We start from the raw sequence: 20887 nt of genomic DNA on the forward strand, positions 1-20887 counted from the left end.
ACCAGAGAAGGCCTCTTCACAGGACAGACTCCTCCCTCCCTACAGGCACCGCCCCAAGAATTTCTCCAGGAATTTCCTAGGCTGGAGTTGGCAAGCGAAGGAAGAGAAGAAACGGCCGGACTTGCCTCGCTGCCTCAGGTTTGGGGCGCCTCAGGAGTCTGCGGAATGCGCGGCCACGAGATGTGGGAAGCGCCCCGCCGGGGTGCGCATGCGCACCTCCAGCCCGTAACTCCGGCTCGGGGGCGGGCGGGGAAGTGAGCGAAGGGGCCCCGGCATGGCGAGCGCGGCCAAGCGGGCCTGCCCGGCCCCCGGCCCCGACGCCCTGTCCGCCTTCCTCGAGTGGTGCGAGCGCGTCGGCCTGGCGCTGAGCCCCAAGGTAGGCCGCGCGGCCTTTCGCCTCAGCCTCCTGAGGGGCCGCCCGGACGCGCCGCGCTCGCTTGCTGCAGCCGGCCGGCTTCTGAAGCGGGGGAGCCGCGCCTGAGGGAGGCGGGAAACAGCCCCTGCTGCCCCGGGCCGCGGCCTTCGGGAGCGAGGGAGGGAGCCCTGCGGGGACGGCTTCGAGCTTCCCCGTTTCCTAGCTCCCCAGACGGGGCGAAACGGTTGGGCCCGTCCAGGCCTTCAAGTCATAGATCCAGAGGAGTTAGCCGTGTTGGTCTGTAGTTGCAAAATAGTAAAAAGTCCAGTAGCTCCTTTAAAACTAATCAACTTTATTGAGGCATAAGCTTTCGAGAACCACAGCTCTCTTCCTCAGATGCATCGTCAGTAAAGTTGCATCTGAGGAAGAGAGCTGTGGCTCTCGAAAGCTTATGCCTCAAGTTGGTTAGTCTTAAAGGTGCTACTGGACTTTTACTATTTAGGCCTTCAAGTGACGCTGCAGGAGTACTATATGCAGTGAAAGGGAAAACAGATTTGTGCCCTGAAATGCCAGAGTGGATAGACAAGATGTACGAATAGGCATCAATGGCTAAACTAACTTCCTATGTGCACAATAGACCAATAGTGGGATTCTGGAAAAAATGGAAAGATTTCTCTGATTACTTAGGTTAAAACTCAGATAAATTAAGGTAATGAAGTTACAAAGATAAATCACAGGAGAAATGATTGATTGAGGGGATGAGAACTATTATATAATTTAGTTGTGCTGTTACATATTTTGAATACATCTTTCTATTAGCTTAGATTCAAATGTAGTGCTTGTATAAGTTTCTGTGCACTTTCTATTGTTATATCTTTTCTCTTTAAATAAAGTCTTTAATATAAAAAAGTGATGCTTTGGCAGGTTGAGGACTGGGGAGACCAGTTCAAATCCTCACTCAGCTTCGCCTGCCTGAGAGGAGAAGAAGTGAGCTGTGGCTCACGAAAGCTCATCCCCTACCACAAATTTTGTTAGTTTTATAGGTGCTACTGGGCTCTTGCTCTTTTCTGCTGCTACAGACTAACATGGCTACCCATCTTGATCTACCTCATAGGGTGGTTGTGAGAGTGCGGGGAGATCCATGAATCTTGCTGAGTGACTTTCAGGTAGTCATTCTCAGCCTCGCCTACTTCGCAGGGCTGTTGTGCAGGTAAAATGGAGGAGAACCAAGAACCTTACTGGATGATCTTTGGCCTGTTGTGTGTTGCAATCTCGCCTGCCTCACAGGGTTGTTGTGAGAGTGCAGGGAGATCAGTGAATTTTGCTGTAGTGCAGGTAAAATGGAGAGAGAGAGAACTAAGAACCTTACTGAGTGATCTTTGGCCTGTCCTGTGCTGTCAGCTTTGCCTGCTTTACACGGTGGTTGTGAGAGTGAAATGGAAGAGCGGAGGGCAATGCACTGAAGTCTTTGGAGGAAGGTGGGATAGAAATGTACTCAACAAATAAATGTAAACAGACTGCAGATAAAAAAGCTCACTTTAGAAAAAAGTAAAAACAGAACAAAAGTAAAAACAAAAAAAAGGGGGTGTATAAAATCTTAACCCTCCCGGTGAAGGCTGTCCACCATCCTGTTTTAAATGTGTATGGATTTTTATTGTATTTTAATACGTTGTTTTTATTGTATTTTGCATTTTAATATGTCGTTATCTCCCCTGAGCCTGCTCGCGAGGAGGGCAGAATAGAAATTTGAAATAAATAAATAAAATAAAACAAAATAGCCCACCACGGAGAAAGCAACTAGCCCTTCCCATGCTGCTTGCGTTTCCCACTTACGGCACGTAATCCATCCTGAGAGCCTCTCTACACAGACCTCTTACATGAGGACGCTCAAGTGTAGGGAGATGCAGTGATAGCTGGGAAGCCTCCTTTGGGGAGGCGAGATGAAATGAGCAAACCCTCTGAGGAGCGATCTCTGCCAGCTCTGTCCTTTTAAACTACCCTCCTGTAGAGAGGTGGCTCTGTCTTTTTAAACTTCGTTTCCTGGCTAACATGGCGTCTCCTTACACTTGAGCGTCTTCATTTAAAAAGTCTCACGTAGAGAGACTCTGAGTCTGGATGAGAAAGGTGGGTATAAATGATAAAGAATTGTTAATGGAGAAGAACTTAGAAAAAAAATGTGAGCCCTGCAGTGCTGCTATCCATCACAAGGCCACCAGACCATATTGTAGTCATGCTTCCTGCTTATTATTTTTATTTATTCTTTTTATCCTACTTTTCTCCTTTATTGAGACCCAAACTGGCTTGTCACATCATTTCCCCTGCCTCCACTTGATCCTCACAACAACCTTGTGAGGTAGGTTACTGTAGTGGGTCCAGGGTCATCCAGCGAGCTTCCAGGGCAAACTGGGAATTCAAACCCAGTTGTCCTGTTTACTAGCCTGACACTCGTGCTATACAGCTCTCCTTTGCCATTATTGTGCCTGACTCAACAAGGGAATGGCTAGGCCAGGAGAGTATCAGCAGGATGGACTGATTTAGGAACTGTACAAACCTGACTTCTCCATCCTTGTTCCTAAAATCACCTGAATCATATCTGGATTGAGCTTCAGTTTACTGGCCCCCATCCAACCTGTTACCACCTCCAGGCAGTTGTTTATATCATCCGCTGCCTCACTTGAATCTGTTGAAAAAGAGAACTTGAACTGGGTGTCATCTGCACACGGGGGGATACCTTACTCGAGATCCTCAGATGGCCTCTTTCAGTAATTACAACCTTATACAAATGCCACAAATGCCCCGTAAAAAGTCTGCCAAGAAAACGTCATGATGCAACGTCCCCCCGTGGGTCAGTAATAACTCAGGGCTTGCACAGGGGACTACCTTCACCTTCACCTACAAATGCCACAGAGCAGAGCAGTTGCCTCCCAGCATCACCTTCTGGTGCCCATCTTCCAGACAGGAACAGAGAAGCGTGGTGCTATTTCAGTCTCCATCTAAGCCAGCTGTTCCAGAATGCTACTGGGTGATGTCCTACTTTTCCATGGAAGAAGGTGTCAAACTTTGCTTAGTGGAATGGTCACTGTGACCAAAGGTATTACAAGCCACTCAGGTCCAGGAATACTAACAAGATTGTGGAAAAGTGCAGTAGCACCTGTAAGATTAACAAAATTTATGGTAGGTATGAGCTTTTGTGAGTCACAGCTCATTTCTGCAGATACTGCTAGAATGTGAGTCCATTTGTCCTTATATCTTGGAGAGTGAAGTGATTTCAGATGCCTAATGACAATAGTTGGTGAATGACAATAGCAGGCGTGATTGGATAGGGTGGGGTATGCAAAAGGATAGTGGGTGTGAAGAAATCAGCATTGGTAATGAGACAGGGAGCCCAGGTCTTCCTGTCTCATTCAATCTAGGTGGCTGCATTGTCTTGAGCTTCCTTATCAGTTGCAATTCAGCAGTCTAATCTCCCTTTGAAATTTCTCTGCAGGATAACTGCTACTTTACGTCAGCAACTGAATGGTCAGCAACTGAACTGCTACTTTTAGGTCAGCAATGGAAGGTTAAAATGTTCACCCACTGGGTTTTGAATGTTTTGGTTCCTGATGTCAGACTTATGTCCATTAATTCTTTGTTGAAGGAATTGGCCAGTTTGTCCAAAGTAGAGGGTAGAAGGGCATTGCTGACACGTGAGGACATAAATCACATAACAGGATTGCGCTACTCCTGTCTGTCTGTGACTGAAGGATGCCCATCCGTGTAACCAGAATGGTGCCTGAAGCCATAACCAGATGATGCATCCAGATAATCCATTTTTATCTAAGAAAGCCTCAGTCGCTGCCACTCATCTGAACACCTTGTTTAAAAGGGGGATATTTGCAACCAAGTTGCAGGGTGGGTGTTTCCAGGAGGGGTTTCACAACCCTGTCCCATTTTGTTTAATAGTAAACCTTTTGATCCCTAAATTTCTAAAAAAACTGATAGTGTGCTTCTCTGACAACATTCTCACGCTTCTAAGTTTATGTGCGGTCATAGTTGAAAAATATTAGAACAGTTGAGTGGCTTTATTTTAAAATATTTAATTCTTGGCTTTTCCACAGCTGCTTGGTCCAACTTCTGCACACACACACAATGCATCAAGAACAGCAGGATTTGAGTCCAGTGGCACCTTGGACACCAACAAGATTTTCAGGTTATACAATTTTTGCGAGTCAAAGCTCCCTTCTTCAGAAGGGAAATCTTCTTGTTGGTCTCTCAGGTGCCACTGGACTCAAATCTTGCTATTCCACAGCAGACCAACACGGCTACCTACCTGAAACAACAGGAAAACTTATTAAGTCATATTTTGCCCAGAAGGTGGTTGTATTTGTTATTATAGTTACAAGTAAAGGAAATTAGTGAGATTAATATTGAGACAGTGGATGGATAAAGTCATCCATAAGTTTATACCTGTTCCACTCTTTAGCTTTTTGGCTTGTGTATGATGCATCTGACAAAGAGAACTGTGATTCTTGAAAGCTTATGCTACAGCAAAGTTGGTTTGTCTTAAAGGTGCTACTGGACTCTTTTCGGCTTGTGTATGGTTAGCCTGTTAAATGATGCTGTCAAGACACCTGTACTTTAACAGGGTACAGTTAAAATAGGATCCTGGGAATCCAGAGCTAGTGATTCTTCACCATGTGAGTGACTTTTGCTTCTGTTGCAGGTCTGTGTGAGCAGAGAAGGCACAGTAGCTGATTATGGCCTGATAGCCAGAGAGGACCTTCAGGCTGGAGAAGTCCTCTTTACCATCCCAAGAACTGCACTCCTTTCACAACACACAAGCTCTCTATCATCCCTCCTGGAGAAAGGTAGCAGAAACATGGCACAGGGAACCTGAAGCTGGGCAAGTGTAGGGTTGGTTCAGTTGGTGAGGGAACCTGGGCTTAAAATCTGGGGCAGTTGTGCATCCTCATGTTTGAGACTGTCCTTTCTGCTCACAGAGCAGCTGCTGGTCCCCTTGTATGCACTTCAGTGCTTACAAACTAGTGGAGGGCCCTGTGAGTTCCCCAACTCCCTGAAAAGCTTACATGCCCCCAATTTTGCTACCAGAACAAGGTTCAAGAAGATGCATTTCCTCAGCTAATCTCAGGATACAGCTGTTGGTTACTGGCCACTTTGTCATTCTTGAAGAAGAAAACGCGTCTGGCATTCCTTTGCTCTCTCTTCTCTGCCTCCAACAGAACAAGCCTCCTTGAAAAGTCAGTCTGGCTGGGTTCCCCTCTTGATCTCTCTTCTCCATGAATCCACAACCAATAACTCTCACTGGGGGCCTTACTTTTCCCTGTGGCCTGACTTCAGTGGCCTGGATCATCCCATGTTCTGGTAAGAGGGTATTCTGCAGTGGTTCTGTTCTATCAGTGTCCATCTCTGAGTGGGGAAGAATGAAGACTGTGATCTGCACATTGCAGGTTTGCTGCACAAGCAGGCAACGTATGTCCAGGCAGAAGGCAGCATCTCCAAGAAAAGACACGTCTAGACCTAATGGCTGTGTAGCATTGCTTGAAAACCTGTGAGCTGCGTTTTATAACATGGCAGAAACACAGAAAAGGGTGGTGTTGGGTGGACATGGTTGGGAGTTCCTGTGCTGAGCATATCTCCATGTCCCACTTTATGCCTGCACTCTTCATACCTTTCTGTTTTCCCTGTTTCTTTTGTCAGAAAAATACCTGTGGAATTCTGATAGGAGAAGTTGGCGTCCATCGCAGTGTTACTTAATTCTGAGAGGCAAACATGTTTCTTACTCCTTTTTAACTATCTTATTCTTGTGTGGATATGTGTCAGCACTTCACATTTTGTGCACATTCTTCTAGCGTGTAGTAGAAGAAATACTTTTAGATGTAATATCTAGGGAGATGTCACGCGAGAATTGAAAGTTAAGCTGGCTTCTTTTTACAAGGAAAAGTAACAGGAGTTGGGTGCTGGGAGAAGAAGAATATGGTGAGGAATTGTACTTGTGGAGAGGGTGCGCACAGTAGCCAGACCCTCTGCTCCCTGGGACTGGAAAAACCAGGTTGGCTCGAGGGGACGCTGAGAGGGCAGTTGGGAGAGTAAGCATCTTTATGCTCAGTGCTACACAAAAACCATCACATTAATGAAAGTGCTGGCTCTTTATTCAGAAAGGAAAACTGCACTTGCTGTTTGCTATTTTCTACAGGAATGAGGAAGAGCGGCGGAGGCTTCTGCAGGGCACAGGGGTTGCGGAAGCTGTGGACAAAGACATAGCCAATATCCAGACGGAGTATTCCTCTATTATTCTGCCCTTCCTGAAGGCCCACCCAGAAGTCTTTAACCCCAAGGTGCACACAATGGAACTGTACAAGAAGCTGGTGGCATTTGTCATGGCCTACAGGTGAGTAGGAGGGCCACGGCAGATGGTCTGTGGAGGACTGAAGCGATGCCAGAAACTTTCTTCCTTCTCTAGACTGGCTTTCATATACTTTTAAAGTTTATATCCCACTTCTTTACTAGACGGTCCTCAAAGTGGATAGGCAGGCTTAGGGAGGCAGAGGTAGCTGAGGGGTGTCAGCATTCTCTCTGCCATAACAGTCTTCCCCCTTCTTGACACAGGATGGGCGGAGGGGGGCTGTGAGAAAGTCCAGCATCTGGAATATGGGAGGGCTGTTTTGCAATTTCAGCATAGCCTACCCTGCCCCAAGGAGTTGAGAATGTACAGAGAGTGAGTGGCGAAGGATCCCTGTCCTTGAGGGGCTTGGGTAGGAGAATAAATGTAAAAGGAGAATTGTCACTGCTGACGTGCTGTTCTTCCTTCCCCCATCTAGTTCTCTGGCCTAGATAGCTAAAAAAATCTTCAAGGGAGTTTCCTTAGAACAGAACATGTAAATTAAGTGGGGTTAGGCAGAAGAATTTTAAGTTACGCAGTTAAATTCAAAGATGAGCTAGAAGCAGAGATGGTGAAGGTGTCCTACTCCAGTGCTGTGTCTAGAACGTAATAAGACCCCTGCTGGATCAGACTTGCAGTCCATCTAGTCCAGCATTCTGTCTCACACAGCGGCCAACCAGTTGCTGTGGAGGGCCAACAACAGAGCTGGAGACCGAGGCCTTCCTCTGATACTTCCTCTTGGCACTGGTATTGAGAGATTTCTTGTGTCTGAATGTGGAGGTGTCCTTTACTCACCATGGCTAGTGGTGACGGATAGACCTTTCGTCCAAGAATCTGTCTAATCTCTTCTTAAAGCCGTCTATTTCTGTGGCCATCACTACATCCTCTGGCAGCGAATTCCACATTTTAATCACTTGTTGAGTAAAATTGTTGTTCGCACAGACTGACCGTGGCTTCTTGGGAGATTGGGCAATTGTGATTGCTGTTGCATTGTTCTATATGTAGATTTTCTGTGGAAGCTTTGGGAACCTTTGCTTGAGAAGTGGGGTGTCCATTTTAAAACTACCGTATCTAATAGTAAATTGGATAGTTTGTGCCAATAGCTAGGCCACCTGCAGGCAGGGTAGGATATGAGGACAGCCAGTATTGGCCTGATCAGGACGGATTATGCTCAGGATGGACAGAATGTTGATAGCTGAAAATCAGTTAAAGGAGAGGGGGGGAAATAGGCTGCTGAAGCCTCTGAAGAATGGGAGAATCCTGGAAGATGAGATTTCAGGTTGTTGCCCACCCATTTCCTTGTGAACCTTGGCACGTCATCACTCATTCTTTTTCAAAAGTCAAAGCTTGGAGTCCCTGAGTTTCCATGCAGCTCTCGGCTGGTGTTGGTTCCTGTATTTTGCAATTCTCGGACGTGGAGGCCCTGGAGCCGCAGGCAGCTCTTTCCTGCATGCTGCCACCTGCCTGGTTTTGCTGCTCTGCACAGTGCTTTGCTTTGGCATTGGCTCATTTTGTTCTCCAACTAGTTTCCAGGAGCCTTTGGAGGAGGAAGAGGAGGATGAGGAGGAGCCCAGTCCTCCAGTGATGGTGCCCATGGCAGACCTTTTGAATCATGTGGCCAACCACAATGCCAACTTGGAATATTCCCCGGTGAGTGTTCAAGAATTTTTAGGCCCCGTTTCATAAAACTTTGTTCTGAGCGTACATTCAAAGCTGACAGCACACAAAACATGTAGACACGTAAGACGGGCCCTGCTGTAGTGTCAGATTCCTTCCTCTGAGATATTCTGCTTCTCAGACAGATCTCTGGTAGGTGAGGAGGGCCACTGAGCAAAGCACAAGCATTTTTCTTGTTTGACTTCAACCTGGAATGCATTCTTTCCCCCAAAGAGTATCAGACGTATGGCTGCAGCGTCTCAAATGTTTGTATACTTCGTCACTCAGGCTTGTCAGACGTCACGTTTTCTGGAAAATGCATCACTCTGCATCATTCTGACAGATCTTAACCTTTGATCTTTTCTTCTGTAAACAATGAGCAATTATCCTATAAACAAACAGCATTGAGAGTATATAACATTCTCTGATCTGACTGGTCTTTGCACATATGTGCCTGTGGAGAGGTGATACGGGCTTGTGCTGTAATCCATAAACCCCTATTTCTTTTAAGATCAGTGCTTCGGTGTCTTGATTCTGTGTGAAATTATAGGCTGAAAGAGGGGTATGAGTTGAAACGCAGAGTGCTTTAAAATAAATCCCCTTTCCGTGAGCAGAGCATTCAGTGCTTGAATCCCGCCGGGTTCTGTTATGCCTGTTCCCGCCTTCACTAGCTTTTCAGATCTCCCTGTGCAGTGAGAAGTCAGAGAGTGCGTGGAGATTTCCCCATCAGAGGCACCAGTGTGTGTGTGTGCCTGAGTTCGAGTTGCCTCTTGCCTGGTCTCTCGCTGATCCTCTTCCTCCTGTGTGCTGCCCTTCGGCAGGCTGGAAGCCTCCTTTGGGGGTTGCTGCAGGCTGGTTCTTGGAATGATTCGTCTGTACTTGTGCATGAATGCCGTGGGGACTTGGAGAAGGGCACCAGTTGTGTGAGCTCCATGTCTCAAGTCAGAAGTGACGTAGGGGCCCAGTTCAGACTGGGACCGCAGTGTGGAGGGACGAGGCATTCTCCCCCACACCATTCCCCCAATCCAAAACATCCCCGAGGCGTAATTTGCCTCTCCAGGCTGTTTTGAGTCAGGAGGATGGGGTGGGGTAGAGGAGGCAGGAGCCCCCCCGCCCACCCACACCACAGACCTGATCCTCATTCAGGCCTGCAGTGCTTCTGAAGTGAGTTCCCATCAGGAATTGGCAGCTGGTGTCCTTCTGCAAGTCCCTGTAACAGTCACACGGTAGATGTGTCCCTTGCAGTTTGGACCACCGTTGCTGCCTCCTCTCGGGTAACAGCAATGGGAGAGGAAAGAACAGAGCAGACTGCTATTCCTCTGGCTGTTCTGCACACAGAACCTTGCCTTTTATAAAGTCAAGACCATGAGTTCTCAGAACACCTGCAACTTACTCCTTTTAAGCATGAACTGCAGACCAGATTGGGGCCTGCAACCCAAGGTCTGCTGGCCCGGGGGGGCGGGGGGGGGGCTGCAGAAAGCTGCCTAAGAGCCATCTGGCTGAGAGCCAATGCTGGGCTCAGGTGCCCAGAGTGTGTTCTGTCCTCCCCGCCCCCCCTATAAACAGTGCTCCACCTTAAGACTGAGCGGCATCTTACATGGGAGTCAAAACCATGGGCCCACATAGCTCAATACTGTAATCACCTGCAACCCTCTGAGTCTCAGAAACCCACTCCTAGCCAATTCTGTAGGATGATTTAATTTTTAAAAAACTAGTTCTTGGGTGGCTGGCCAGCTTTCAGCAATAAGCATATTCTTAATTCCACTAAATGGCTGAGGAACTTTCCCTCTAACTGGGGAGTGAGAAGTTTTTCTTGTGCTGCTTTCAAAGGCTCCCAGTTTGCAACAAGGGGCCTGCCAAGACTTACTGCCCATGGGAGCAGGTTGCAACTGGGTTGCTCCCTCTTGCCGAGTGGGGGCAGCTGAGTGACTTCTGCATTGTTCTCTTTGCAGGAGTGCTTGAAAATGGTGGCGCTTCAGCCCATCTGCAAAGGCCAAGAGGTCTTCAACACTTACGGACAGATGGCCAACTGGCAGCTCCTCCACATGTATGGTTTTGCTGAACCCTATCCCAGCAACAGGAACGATGCTGCCGATATCCAGATGTCGACCCTGTGCAAAGCTGCTCTGCAAGGCAAGCGACTGACGGATCAGAAGACCCATTATTTGGCACTGGCCGCCTGAGAGGAGGATTTTTGGAAGCAGATCCACGTCTCTAGCTCTATTTCTGTCAGTGGATGCAGACCATTAGAGTACGGTTTGTGCTGCCGCTCTGTGCCCCGGAGCTGCCCGCCACACCCATCAGAAATGGGCAGACCTGTGAGATGACTTTGCTTTGATGCTTAAGCAGCAGAGCCTGGCACTCTTCTAAGCCACATAAGCTTGTGTGTGTGTGTGTGTGTTCACGGTCCCCTTAGTAAAGGTTGGCCCCTCAATATCATTTCACATCACATGCCATTGATACTTGCACTGGGAGAATATCCGTTTTCATCGCAGGGATAAGAGGTGCAATAATGTCGCTGGGTCCCATCCCAGCATGTTTGAACGGCACCATTTATTTTTTGCTTCTGTTTTCTCCACCCAGCTACGAAAACAGATGCAGAGCAGCAGCTGGTTTTGCAGCAATGGGATCTTCTTTGTCAGATGGAGATGGTGGGCGAGGAAGGAGCCTTTGTGATTGGCTGGGAAAAGGTCTTTACTGGAGAGGAGTTGACTGTGGCATTGAAGGTGAGTGCTCTGGTAGATTGCCTTGTTTGGCGGCAGAGTCCTCAGCCAGAAGGGCGGCATTCTATGCTCTTGCTCGCTGCTGCTTGTCTGTTCTGCAGACAGAGTTTAATTGTCAGAGGAATGGAGCATTGTGCTGGCTGTTGGGCTCTTTTTTGCTTGGGTGGAATAGGGCAGCCAAGATTTATTCACTTCATTTATACCCCTCCCCCGATGGGAACCCAAGGTGGCTTATATAATTCTCCTCCATTTTATCCTTACAACAACCCTGTGAGGTAGGCTGAGACTGTGTGACTGGCCCAAGGTTACCCAGTAAGCTTCCATGGCCGAGTGGGGACCTCCCAGATCCTAGTCCAACAGTCTAATTACTACCCCATGCTGGCTCTCCATCCCCCAGTGGAGGCAAGACTCACAGGCTTCAGACTTCTTCAGGCGGTCTCCCCCTTCCCGGTGTGGAAATTTATCCCGACTGAAACACAAGCATGACAACTATAAAAAAACTATCTTTAAGAGAAATGAGCAAGAGTCCAGTAGGACAGACCTGTAAGACTTAACAGAATTTGTCTTACAGGTGCTACTGGACTCTTGCTCTTTTCTGCTGCTACAGGCAGACTAATGAGGCTCTTGATCTTTAAGAAAAATATGAGGGGTCTGGGGAAAAAGAGGGGTCATCTCTAGGTATTAATGAGGCTAGAAGCCAGATCGTCTTGAGTTTTGGAGTAGAGACATTAGCCCCAGTCCCATTCTTACCTGGGAGGAGGGCAACACCCAGGAGGGGGGCGGGGCGGGATTAAATCGGTTTGGACTGTATCACTCTGGTTATGTAATTCATTGCAAAACTTTCTGCCCAAAGGAAACTTCCTCTGAAGCAAAATTTTATTCATAAATTTCTAATCGAAGTGGAATCTGCTGCCCAAGTGGCAGCCTGGCACAGGCCTACCAGCGGAGCGTTGGTGGAGAGGGCTCTAGAGGCGCTACAGCTGCTCTGACCGTGCGCTCATTCTAGGTGGGATACGAGCTCTCTGAGGTTGAAAGGGCCACCGTATCACCACCTCTAATGGGCAGTTCCTAAAGGTAGAATAAACCTGTCTGTCTTCTTCCTAATGTCTCCACAAGGAATCCATGTGCCCTATCACATCTAAACCATCTAGAATCATAAAATAGAATCATAGGGTTGGAAGGGATCTCTAGGGTCATCTAGTCCAACCCCCTGTACAATGCAGGAACACAACTACCCTCCCCAACTGCCCCCGTGACCCCTGCTCCATGCCCAAGGGGTTGCATCAGTCCTGGTGATTCGGGAGAATCTGATGGGGACAGCAGTAGACCTGCTGGAACAGGAATGGCAAGTGCGTCAGTCAGTGTAATCTACAGGGCTATTGTAAGGATGAAATGAGGAAGGGAGAACCGTATATACCACTTGGAGCTCCTTGGATGAAGGATAGGATTGAACCCTTTGCTCCTACTTACCGGGTTTTCTTCAGCCAGCTAACCAGGGTGGCTGCACTGGGAACAGATGTCCTTTGATAGAAGGCAGTCCAGGGAGGCTTAACCCCTTTTAATCCATATGGCAGCCTTCATCCATTATTTAGCCTTGCTATTGGTAAGCAACAAACCTTCAGAAGTGATCGTGAGGTACTCTTTCTATTACACTAAGCACCAGCTTTGTTGCAGACATTGTTGAAAATGGCACCCAACAGCCGTGTTGTCCAGCTTGCTAGTGCCCTTTATTCCTTCCAAGAGGGATTCCGACAAAAAATCCCCCCCCCCACCTTTCAGGTGAATGAAAATTTGGTGCCTCTTGAAACCCAGCATCCTAGGCTGTAGAAGATGGTTGGGCTGGCCATGGGTGTCCCACAGGCTTCTCTCCCTCGGCAAGATGCACAAAGGCGCTTAGCACTGGCAAGGTTGTGCCATCAGCTATCCTCCAACCCTGCCTTGGAGACTGAAACATGGTATGATAGCATCATTTCCCATGAGTCACACAGCCCACTCGATCAGCTACCGGAAGTATTACTTTCAGTGGCAGAGATGCAGCACCGAGCCTGCGTTGTCACTGAAGGTCCGTAAGTGATTCCAGCTTTCTCTGCCTTTAGGTGTTGGGTATGTCTGCAGAGGAATTCAAGGAGTTCAAAGAGCAAGAAGGCTGGGTAGACGGAATGGGCGAGACTGGCAACACTGACGTGGCGCTGAGCATGATACCAACACTCAAGTCATCCTGGAAGAAATTGTTATTAGATGCCACACAATTAACGCTGCAGGCATACAGCTCTGACTTGAAGGCAGAGGAAGGACTGCTCAGTGACCCACAGGCCTTTTCCAAACTGAACTGCCGGGAATGGTTTGCGCTGCAAGTGCGCTATGGCCAGAAGAAAATTTTGCACCAGCTGCTGGAGCTCGTAAGCTAGCTAGCTGGAGGCGCACGGGCATCCAGCCTCCCCTCCTTAGGTGAAGGATACTGCCTGGAAGCACCGGCAGGCCTCGCTTCTGGGCTCCGGGGGCACGTGTGTGCTCATGACATCCTAAGTGAGACCTTGCAGGAAGGAGCAGGGCACTGCACCTTTCTCGTGTACCTTGACGTTGGAGGACACTGCTGGGGTGCAGGACAGGTGGACGTCGAGTTCTGAGTTCCTGTCTGGCGAGGAAGCTCAGGCAGACCCACGCGTCTGGTTCTCCTTTTTAGAGGTGTTGTAAGATTTTAGCCCAGGAATGCTCAATAAAGCCCAGCATGGAATTAGGATTAATAACTTGTCCATGATTGTGTAGAATGTGTCTTTGCTGTAAAAGTTGACAGAAGGAAACATGCCTGCACTGGAGGAAGTCAAGATCGCAGGGGAAGAGAGCAGAGCAAAACGCTCTTTTGCTCTCTACAATGTACTGCCAGTACTTTTATGTAAGCAGCGAGGCACGTAGCTCTTCATCAAAGAGGCCTGGAAGTTATTCGCTCATTCTTTCTTACCTGCTGCTTATAGGGCGGACCCCTCTACCACGATTTGCAGACTGTCCATTTCCCTACAAAGGCAGGACTATTACATGTTGCCCGCTTGTCTCTCCTTCTAATAAGAGATGCTAGCAAAGATTAGTTCTGTTTTGTAGGGAATGGGATAACACCTGCACAGGAAAGGTATAGTGGAACCTTGCAGAGCAGTACTGGGTAATTTCTATGCAATGCTATTGTGATTGCTCTACTGAATCCATTTCCAGCTCATTTAAACTTTTTCTGTCCAACTCCTGTGGCATTTCGAGACATGGATCTATTTAAAAGGAGCCTCTTTACTAAGACTGCATGCCTGGCTCCTTCCCTCTTTGGCTGTTGCCAGCCCTTCACAACAGGCCTGTGTTTGCTTGAGTCATTTGGCAACTGGGTCCCTTCTCTCTAGTGAGCAAACCCAGTCTTCCCCTTTTCTGTGACGGCTGATACTTCTCGTGAACTAGGCAAACAACAAAGCAGTGGGATTCTCTCCTTGGGACTGTAGTTAGTGGAAGTGCCGCTGCATGTACTTATGGAAGGGCTACAGCAAATAAATTATGGCGATGACTGCACGTTTATACATGTGTACTCATTGGGAAGTGTGTGCATTTTTAACAAAAAAACAAACCCTAGACTAGATGCTGTAGTCACTATGGAAAGTTTGGCAGAGTGGATTGTGTCTGCCCTTCTGAACCTCCTTTTCAAGGTACAAACAGTGCACACACACAAAAACCCCCTCCATTCCTTGGGACCCAAGGATGTAGAAAATGGCCTCTCGCTAAAGGAGCTGGTTTCCTCTCTGGAACAGTAAAGGCTCCGAGCAGAAAAGGAGAAAATATCATACATAAGGGAAAGCACATAAGAAAAACAGAAGCATTTTTCCTTTTTGAATCCTAACATTGTAGAAGCGGGAAGGGAAGGGACACCGCTGCATCCGGCCAATAGGAACAAACCGCTTGCAGAAGCGCAGCCTGCCGTGCCTCTTCACTTTTGAGATCTTGGGTCTTGCAGTTCCAGTGCTTTGGGTTGGAGAGCGGAAAATATTTTGAGGACAGAGGGTAAAGGCCCTGCTGTCCTCTTGAAAACATCCTCTTTTAACCAGCGAATTAAACTGCTATAGGCCAGCTGCTCATATTCCCTGCTTGAGCAGCTGGTGGTAAAAAAAAAAAAATCGTATCTTACCTAAAACATCTCTACCCTGCCTTCTTACTATCTGCAAAGGTTCTAAGCAGTTTACAAGCCAGACCACTGGAAAAAAAGATACTGAGTTGGATCCAAGTAGCCTTTCCCCTCTGTCTCATCCAGTTCCCCCCTTCTTAGTACAGCCCCCTACCACCGCACGTTTGTCCATGCAGCTCCCATGATAACCAGCATAGTCGTGCTCCCCTTTCTCACCAGCAAAAAACCAAGTTGGATCCAGCCTATTAAAAATCAGACCATTACAACAAAAATGCCCCACAAATACACCAAAAAAATCTTAACTTCCTGCCAAAGCCTTTCCAAATAACATGGCCATTATAGTGTTTACAGACTCAGTTGAGTGTACAGGGCCTTCCTCGCTTCCTCAAAGGGGCAGGGCTGCCCCTACCCCTGAAAAAGGACCTAGTCCAAATGGTGGCTGACCAGATGGGCTGAGAAATAGGTGTGAAGAAGGGAATGGCGCCGCAGTCTTCATGAGAGAGGCAAATTCTTGCATAGGTTGGTCCCAGAATATGTAGGGCTTTAAAGGTTAAAGGCATTACCTTAAATTGGACCCAGAACCAATGAGGTTTTTCAGTCAGGGTCAAGTGAGGTTGTGGATATTCTGATTATATGGGTGAAGGCTGTACTAGATCTTCATTATCCATAGAAGGCTGTATGAGGATCAATAAACTGAAATTTAATGCAGATGAGATTAAGGTGATCGGGGGGGGGGCATTAAAAATTGAATTCATCTTGTTTTGGATGTGATTGCATTTCTCATGGATTGAGTTCACTAATCTGTCAAGAGTGAAGGTTGGAATTTATAGACACTTCTGAGTTTGCACCAGCCAACGGACAAATGAGTTTTGAAGCAAGCATTTGAAAATATTAGGAATCCTACTTAACTAGCTAGTATTGCAAGACAAGCGCAGATCAAGCCACCCTGCTAGTGAGCCTGTTTGGCACAATATCTTCTCTCCCCTTCTGGATTGGTAGCCAGAAGACCAGCTATCCTATTTGGCCCAGGATATGGCTTCTGTCTTCCGCAGCTGAAGGGCCTCCTTGCTTTAAATATACTGTTGGGGCTATTCTCCTGAGCTCAGAACACAAGCCGCTGAGGAGAGATCAAGCCCAGTTCTGCTGCAAAGGCCATTCAAGATTGGTTTTTCTTGCAGAGAACTGGGTGACTTCCTTGGTTTTTTTACTGGCACGTCTGTTTTCTCATCACGAGATTTCAGTCCTACTTCAATGTTAAGCAATACCTGATTTTTGTCTACTGCACTGTGGTGGTCTAGCAACAGACCCAGATTCACCCCAGGCAACAAAAGTCTGGATCTTCCTGATCAGCGGGAAGGACTCTTTAAACAGCACCTGAACAAGGCCACATGCTGCAGGTCATGACTTTAATGTTTAACTACAGTATGCATACATACAAGAAGTGGGAGAACTAAAGCCCAAGAGAACTAGAAAGGCTACAAAATACAACACATGGACCAATACATTTACAAAACATTCAAAATCCTTACAAAATGGGCTGTATTGGTCCTTTTTGTTCTTTTTACAAACTCAAACTTTGTGGCCAAAGGAGAGTAGTTAATAGATTCTCATACCCTCCCTATCCCAAAATTTACAAGTGTCAAGAAAATCTACAGGCCTTATCTGGTTCTCCTGCTAAAATAACAGCCCTCTCACCAAGGGCCTGAGGTGTATCTTTGCCAGCTGAAAGGAGTCCTCCAACTTCCATGCTTCTTGCTGTCACAGCATGTGGCACAGGGCGAGTACCCCACGGGACCCTGACCTCTCCCCCCCATATTCCATAGAATTCTGTGCGCCAACACATCCACTTTTTTCCCTTTTACAATTTTGTGATTTATAGGTTCCCCCATCCACAGGAAAAAATAAATTACATAATATTTAAACTGACTTCCGTGTTCTTTGGGAATCTGGAAACGTCGGGACAAGCGGATCTGCCCCCGAGAAAAGCTTGGCATCAACAGCCGCCACTTCCTTAAAAGCTGGCCAGGCACGAGGGGTGGTGCCTCTTTTGAAACAAAACTTGCACAAACCCAAAGTCCAGACAAATATTTCTGTTCTGTGTATTTACAATAGTTCGAAATTATATTCACAGCATATTCTGTATTTTGGCCAAAAGTCAAAAACTTGTTTTAAACTCTGGAACATGCCCCCACAGGAGGGGACTTCTCACGCACAGATCTGTGATGTAAGCCCAACATGGAGGGGGAGGGGGGCGCGGCCTCCAAGCTCTGGGAAGACCCACACGCGTCCTTCTCTTCTGCCAGCTTGGTGGGATGGAGAGCTCCAGGGTGGCCTTCTTCTGACTCAGCGTCCTCTTCCTCTAACTAGCACCAGTTCCTTCCATCACTTGCTGTGCCTGTTTCTGTCCCATGCAACACTGCGCCACGGACTGGAACAGCCTACGGCAAGGACAGAGACTTCATTTCAAGACAACTCGTCCTCCCCTCGAAACAACAAGCTGAGCCCATCCCCGCCCCGCATACGCTGGGGAAAAAAAATGGTTTCGATTACTCACTTTTCAATTTCTGGAGCACAATGAACAAACTCATGGTTCCAGAATTTAAAGGCCGGGTTTTTAATCAGCTCAATAAAGGTAATTAGCAGGCCCCATGGGTGAGGCCTATTTACAATCAGCCGTTCTAAGAGAACTCTAAAAACACAAAGAGAAAGAAAGAGAGGAAGTATGGGAAATGGCTTAAGGGGAGTCCAAAGGCACAATCTAGTAGGACCTGCTTCTGGAACCCACCCACCCCCAAACAAAGTGAAGGGCAGCATTCGTGTAGGAGAAAGGCTTCCATGAACAATGCTGCTGAAAAAAATAAAACTTCCTTCTTGCTCTTGCACATTCCATGGAAGCCCAAGACAAAACCCTATTCAGAACTTGACTTTGGCCCTTGTTGACTATCATATACCATATTTCTGGGCTATCATTTCAGTTTGCAAGGGAGGGTTCATGAGCCTGAATGCTCCTCCAAATCTCTGCATGTATGAAGCTACGTATCAAAGAGAAGAGTTCTAGGAAGTCTAGCCTTCCCTCTACAGTTTCTGTGTGCAGAGATGGGTAGGGGTCAGGATCTTAAATCGAAGGGACCTATGGTCTTAAATGGAAACCGTACAGCCCAGAAACGGGCTTACCACCTTGGCTGCTGTCTTAGAGAACTCAGCCCAAACAAGAAGCAGGTCGAGAAATACAAGCTCCTCAACTCTCCTTTTACCTGGTGATCTGTTCTTGAATAGCTTCAGTGTTGGCTTCCGCAAATAAGTAAAGCATGGTACAGCTGAAATAGTGCGTGTGACTGTTTGGGTACCGTAACTGATTGGCAATTGCGTTTAAGAAGAGGTACCGACCTGGAACAAAGTAGTTTAGTAGAACAAAAAACTAGTTAGATTATTTTGACCACCAGCTAAGTACAGCATTCAGACCCAAAAGTTGACAAGGCCAATACAACTAATCCTACTTCCACCTCTACTTGACTCTATTTAACAAAAGAGAAGCAGCAGCAGACTGTTTACTCTCTAGATGAGTCAGTTGGGTGAATCATTATTTTTTCCCCACTTTTTGTCTTGGAAGTAGTTAATTGCTTGATATAACTGTCGAAACATGTTGATTCAAACTTTGCTCAGAGGACTGGTAGGACCAACCTCAGTGAAATCTCAGGTACTGGATTTTTACTGAACTTTAACATGTTGGAAAATTATGCATATGGTATAAAACAGGATACCAATGCCTGAAATTACTTGCCAGTCCCTAAATCCCATAATAATAAATGTATTTAACTTTTATCTAGTATATTTATATTTCGCCTCTCACCCCACAAGAGGTTTCCAATACAGCTAAAGCACAGGGTTGCATAGAACTGGGGAAAAGAGATAAGGAAGCAACATGGGACAGGAGTGAGCCTGGAAGATGGAGGTCTTTAAGGACAGGAAGAAAAAAGGTGGACAGACTCAATAGGCTACGTAAGATGAAACTTCTGCAAAGCAGACAGACACTGGGAGATCCAGCTGGTTGGGTGAAAGGCAAATGGAGAGTCTAGCAGAAGAAAATGTCATGAAAAGCTATTGGACTGGCATCTTCTGATGCCGTTTTGAGGACCATAACTGAAAGATGAAGGCCTTTTATGCCCACACACAGAGATCCAGCCTCTTGTTTGGAGGCCAATCAGTTTCCATTTTTACCTTCCGTGTCCAGGTCTACAGCCAGATTCTGGAAGATGTCCATATGAGCCGAGTGGGTGATGGTGCTCATGGAAGGAGTGCTGCCTTTATTGTGAATGTGTGCAATAGCCTGGGTACCTACATACAGCACCAGGGCATTTATTAACTGGATATTGTAACGATTGCCAGGTTCATTCGACACCTAGAGGAGCAAATGCAAAGGAGGTGAAATTGTCTGAGCTCAGAGCTCAAAAGGATTCCCATGTGCTGTGGAGTTTGCAGAAGGCCTTGCATGTCTTTAGCTGTTGTTACAAGACAGGCCTTCTCAATGCCATCCTGCCACCACATTTTACTGACGCAGTCAGTTCGATTCATCCCAACATACACACTACTCATGAAAAATGCATGTTCTCAATCAGCAAGCAGGAGAACAAGGAGGAAGGGGCTTACTCCTCCGGATAGCAGTTCCCCTTTGGGGGCTTTAATGCATACCAGGCAGCAGGATTCTTCTTGTTGCCCCAGAGCCTTTTAGTCTAGGGGGAAGCCCATGAATTCACAGTTTTGCCCTGCTCTGTCCCCTTACCCCTGCATTCCTAGCCAGGGCAAGGGATTGTTTTGAGAACTGGCACATACTGGTCTCATCAGGATTACAGAGCTGCCTCCCAGCTAACTGGGCTCATTCAGAGCTCCCCCCGCAGTAATGGGGAAAAGGCCCTTGGCCTGTTCATTTTTGCTGTCAACACAATGCTGTCCCATTCAGCCCCTCACTTGCGCCCAGAGGCGTTACAAAGAAATTGCACCTCTCAGTAAAAGAGTGGCCATCACTCTCTACTGTGACTGCTGAACAATCTTCCTCTGTGGCTGGGGACAAAAATGGTAATTTGACACTTCTTGAGAAGGCAAATGCCACCATCTGCAGGAGCCAAGAGATTATACTGCCTAACTTCTGGACAAACCCTCCTCATCTAAGGACAGGCACACGTTGGATGGGCACGATTCCTTCGGACCGCGGGACTTCAGCAGACTCCGTTCGCTTGTGTCCTGCAAGGGGACTCTCAAGTGACCCAAGTCCTGCCGCCGGTAGATGGGTAAACTGAGTGCACAGCCTTTAGCCGAGTTCTCCCTGATGCAGCCTTCCTCTGCACTTGAGGATTCCAGCCCGCTGAGCCTCCCTTCCATTTTTGGGTGAGGCCTTACAGAACGGATGCATTTGCCCAGCTAGAGGTTTCTCATGGCAGCAGGATTCTCCAGCAGGTTCTAGCAGGGCACTGCCCCTGCCCAGGATTGTGGCCGCTGTGTTTGGAATCCCTTTCATGCCTACTCTTCTGCTTGCTAACCGAGGACGTGAAGTCAAAGCTTGCGGCACAATTCCACTTTTATCAGCAGGCAGGTCCATCCCAGAATTCTCTGTATACTGTACTTTGTCT

The 20887-nt window shown here is 47.4% G+C and overlaps 2 protein-coding genes across 7 annotated transcripts in view; one reads left to right on the forward strand and one right to left on the reverse strand.

Moving 5' to 3' along the window:
• Positions 1 to 221: 221 nt before the first annotated feature.
• Positions 222 to 15001, forward strand: SETD6 (SET domain containing 6, protein lysine methyltransferase). The gene is made up of 8 exons (XM_055000756.1): positions 222 to 376; positions 5058 to 5202; positions 5575 to 5716; positions 6549 to 6743; positions 8261 to 8384; positions 10343 to 10523; positions 10974 to 11116; positions 13210 to 15001. Exons 1-8 carry the CDS (start codon positions 275 to 277, stop codon positions 13519 to 13521), a joined length of 1344 nt encoding a protein of 447 aa, XP_054856731.1. The 5' UTR covers positions 222 to 274; the 3' UTR covers positions 13522 to 15001.
• A 1651-nt stretch (positions 15002 to 16652) lies between these two features.
• The window catches only part of CNOT1 (CCR4-NOT transcription complex subunit 1), a 107874-nt gene continuing 103639 nt past the window's right edge, over positions 16653 to 20887 (reverse strand). For all 6 annotated transcript variants that reach the window (XM_055000185.1, XM_055000189.1, XM_055000188.1 and 3 more), the window contains 4 exons: positions 19482 to 19662; positions 18518 to 18650; positions 17818 to 17952; positions 16653 to 17701 (listed from right to left, as the gene is read on the reverse strand). In XM_055000185.1, the coding sequence (XP_054856160.1) occupies positions 17623 to 17701; positions 17818 to 17952; positions 18518 to 18650; positions 19482 to 19662 (528 nt within the window). In that variant the 3' untranslated portion in view covers positions 16653 to 17622. The remainder of the gene's footprint in view (positions 17702 to 17817; positions 17953 to 18517; positions 18651 to 19481; positions 19663 to 20887) is intronic.

Source organism: Eublepharis macularius, chromosome 16 (assembly GCF_028583425.1).
Source record: "Eublepharis macularius isolate TG4126 chromosome 16, MPM_Emac_v1.0, whole genome shotgun sequence".
NCBI classification, from domain to species: domain Eukaryota; kingdom Metazoa; phylum Chordata; class Lepidosauria; order Squamata; family Eublepharidae; genus Eublepharis; species Eublepharis macularius.